Raw genomic sequence first — 3,606 nt, 5'->3', positions numbered from 1 at the left:
TGTTTAAATATATCATACAATTAATAATCATAAAACCCTAGTAAATAATCATTTGTTTTTTTTTAATAATTTTAATTTAATTTAATAATAATAATTATTTTTTCTTTTGTTTATTTATTTTTATAATAATATCAGTTGTTGTTGTTGTTTTTTTTTATACAAATACACACGGAAAAAGTTTATTTAACATATACATACATTTTGTTTTAAATTTAAGATTTTTTTAATTTTGTTTTGTTTCCAGGGAGAGGGGGGGGGGGGTATCAGTTAAAAACATAATTTAAGAAAATAATTTTAATTACTGGAGAGAAAAAAAAAAAAACATTAAATGATTCTTCTTTTTCTAGCAAAACTTTTCGTTTAAAATAGTTAAAGATTGTTAACAATTGTCTGGTTTTGTTTTTTGCATTAAATTTTCTCAAATTGAATTTATTGTTTTGTAAATATAATAATAATTAATAATAAATTTTAATTAATTAATAATCATAATATATTTATATAATAATTATAATAAATGTATATTAATAATATGTTTAATAGTTAATTTCTCTTCTGTTTTTGTTTCATTTTAATATTTATTATATATTTAAACTGTTACTTTTTACATACATACTCTTGTTTGTTGTTATTGTTGTTGCTGTTAAAAGTGTCTGTGTTTTGTTTTTTTTAGGAAATTTTGAAATGAAAAGCTGTTGTCTTGGTTTTGTTAAGCATATTACCTGATTTTGTTAGTTTAAACTATTTGTCGGCTGTTGCTGTTGTTGTAACTGCTTTCAAAGAGTATGTATACTTTTATTGCACAGGATCTTTGTAAGTTCCATTCCCATATCCCTTCTTATGTTTTGCTTTCTTTCAGTTTAGTTATACAGTTTCAATTTGTTTGTAATAGTTTTTTTTTGTCTTTAGTTTATTTATATTTAATGATTGGCGGAGGATAATTCATTTAATAACTGTGCTTTTGTTTTGTTAGGTTATTAGTTGAAGATTGTGTGTGTGTGTGTTGCTCTTAATAAACCTAGCGGCCTCGGGCCCATCGCAGTAACGCATCCGCCAGCACATCGAGATGGGCTTTCGTCTAAAAGTACAAATGAAAGAAGGAAGAATACAAATTAAATAAAAGCTAATAACAAATTCTATTATACTTCTAGTTCTGTTCTAGTTCTGTTCTAGTTCTGTTCTAGTTCTGTTCTGTTCTGTTCTGTTCGCTCTAGTTCTGTTCTAGTTCGTTCTGTTCTAGTTCTGTTCTAGTTCTGTTCTAGTTCTGTTCTAGTTCTGTTCTAGTTCTGTTCTAGTTCTGTTCTAGTTCTGTTCTAGTTCTGTTCTAGTTCTGTTCTAGTTCTGTTCTAGTTCTGTTCTAGTTCTGTTCTAGTTCTGTTCTAGTTCTGTTCTAGTTCTGTTCTAGTTCTGTTCTAGTTCTGTTCTAGTTCTGTTCTAGTTCTGTTCTAGTTCTGTTCTAGTTCTGTTCTAGTTCTGTTCTAGTTCTGTTCTAGTTCTGTTCTAGTTCTGTTCTAGTTCTGTTCTAGTTCTGTTCTAGTTCTGTTCTAGTTCTGTTCTAGTTTGTTCTAGTTTGTTCTAGTTCTGTTCTAGTTCTGTTCTAGTTCTGTTCTAGTTCTGTTCTAGTTCTGTTCTAGTTCTGTTCTAGTTCTTCTAGTTCTGTTCTAGTTTTGTTCTAGTTCTGTTCTAGTTCTGTTCTAGTTCTGTTCTAGTTCTGTTCTAGTTCTGTTCTAGTTCTGTTCTAGTTCTGTTCTAGTTCTGTTCTAGTTCTGTTCTAGTTCTTTTTAGTTCTGTTCTAGTTCTGTTCTAGTTCTGTTCTAGTTCTGTTCTAGTTCTGTTCTAGTTCTGTTCTATTTCTGTTCTAGTTCTGTTCTAGTTCTGTTCTAGTTCTGTTCTAGTTCTGTTCTAGTTCTAGTTCTGTTCTAGTTCTGTTCTAGTTCTGTTCTAGTTCTGTTCTAGTTCTGTTCTAGTTCTGTTCTAGTTCTGTTCTAGTTCTGTTCTAGTTCTGTTCTAGTTCTGTTCTAGTTCTGTTCTAGTTCTGTTCTAGTTCTGTTCTAGTTCTGTTCTAGTTCTGTTCTAGTTCTGTTCTTGTTCTGTTCTAGTTTTGTTCTAGTTCTGTTCTAGTTCTGTTCTCGTTCTGTTCTAGTTCTGTTCTAGTTCTGTTCTAGTTCTGTTCTAGTTCTGTTCTAGTTCTGTTCTGTTCTGTTCTAGTTCTGTTGTGCTAGTTCTGTGCTAGTTCTGTGCTAGTTCTGTTCTAGTTCTGTTCTAGTTCTGTTCTAGTTCTGTTCTAGATCTGTTCTAATTCTGTTCAAGTTCTGTTCTAGTTCTGTTCAAGTTCTGTTCAAGTTCTGTTCAAGTTCTGTTCAAGTTCTGTTCTAGTTCTGTTCTAGTTCTGTTCTAGTTTTATTCTAGTTCTGTTCTAGTTCTGTTCTAGTTCTGTTCTAGTTCTGTTCTAGTTCTGTTCTAGTTCTGTTCTAGTTCTGTTCTAGTTCTGTTCTAGTTCTGTTCTGTTCTAGTTCTGTTCTAGTTCTGTTCTAGTTCTGTTCTAGTTCTGTTCTAGTTCTGTTTTAGTTCTGTTCTAGTTCTGTTTCTAGTTCTGTTCTAGTTCTGTTCTAGTTCTGTTCTAGTTCTGTTTTAGTCTGTTCTAGTTCTGTTCTAGTTCTGTTCTAGTTCTGTTCTAGTTCTGTTCTAGTTCTGTTCTAGTTCTGTTCTAGTTCTGTTCTAGTTCTGTTCTAGTTCTGTTCTAGTTATGTTCTAGTTCTATTCTAGTTATGTTCTAGTTCTGTTCTAGTTCTGTTCTAGTTCTGTTCTAGTTCTGTTCTAGTTCTGTTCTAGTTCTGTTCTAGTTCTGTTCTAGTTCTGTTCTAGTTCTGTTCTAGTTCTGTTCTAGATCTGTTCTAGTTCTGTTCTAGTTCTGTTCTACTTCATTCCAGTTCAGTTTTTGTTCATATGTGTTTTCATTTAAAACGTTTAAAAATTCGTATGGTACGTATGATTAATATATGATCATTGTTTGATTAAATATTAAGCATACGCGCTTGATATATTTATTCAACATTACTTACCGTTTTGTAGAACATACACGATCTTCTATCCTCATCCTCACCCTCGGGACAATCAAGGAAACCATCACACAGTACATGATCGTCTATGCAACGATATCGACCTTGCAAATCCGGTGTCGGACATGCAAAACGCTCCATGCCATCCATAGCGGTGGGGCATTCTAAAAATAAAGATAAAATGAACATAATAAAATATTAATGAAAACGTATATGTGCTTAGCAAGAGAGAATAAAGACAATATAATTCAATTTATAAAATACTTTTAGAAAAATATAATCTACTGTAAAGTGGTTCATAACATTAAAGACAACACATTTTTCAATGAAAGCCGGAGAAAAATTTTAAAATTGTTATAAACGTACATATATTATAATTTAATACACTACTTGTTTACATATGACGACGAGTAAGTAGAATTTACCATTCATATGTTGTCATTGTACTTTTGACGTCAGTCAGTCATTAAATTTGATTTGATTTTATGTCATTGTTAAAAAATAATATAATACTCATTGCTATTGCGATGTGCAAAAATATATACGAGCG

At 30.9% G+C, this 3,606-nt stretch overlaps 1 protein-coding gene across 1 annotated transcript; it reads right to left on the bottom strand.

The window, feature by feature from the left end:
* Nucleotides 1-567: 567 nt before the first annotated feature.
* LOC119613246 lies at nt 568-3,215 on the bottom strand. Its single transcript, XM_037969220.1, has 2 exons — nt 3,060-3,215; nt 568-1,075 (listed from the first exon to the last, which is right to left on the bottom strand). The coding sequence occupies exons 1-2, from the start codon at nt 3,204-3,206 to the stop codon at nt 1,016-1,018; spliced, it is 207 nt and encodes a 68-aa protein (XP_037825148.1). The 5' UTR covers nt 3,207-3,215; the 3' UTR covers nt 568-1,015.
* Nucleotides 3,216-3,606: the final 391 nt, after the last annotated feature.

This window comes from Lucilia sericata, unplaced genomic scaffold (assembly GCF_015586225.1).
Source record: "Lucilia sericata isolate MDLA Ls3-8-SP2 unplaced genomic scaffold, ASM1558622v1 Contig002026F_arrow, whole genome shotgun sequence".
Classification (NCBI taxonomy): Eukaryota; Metazoa; Arthropoda; class Insecta; order Diptera; family Calliphoridae; genus Lucilia; species Lucilia sericata.
The sequence above is the reverse complement of the archived record's forward strand: the minus strand, read 5'-3'. Positions and strand labels throughout refer to the sequence as shown.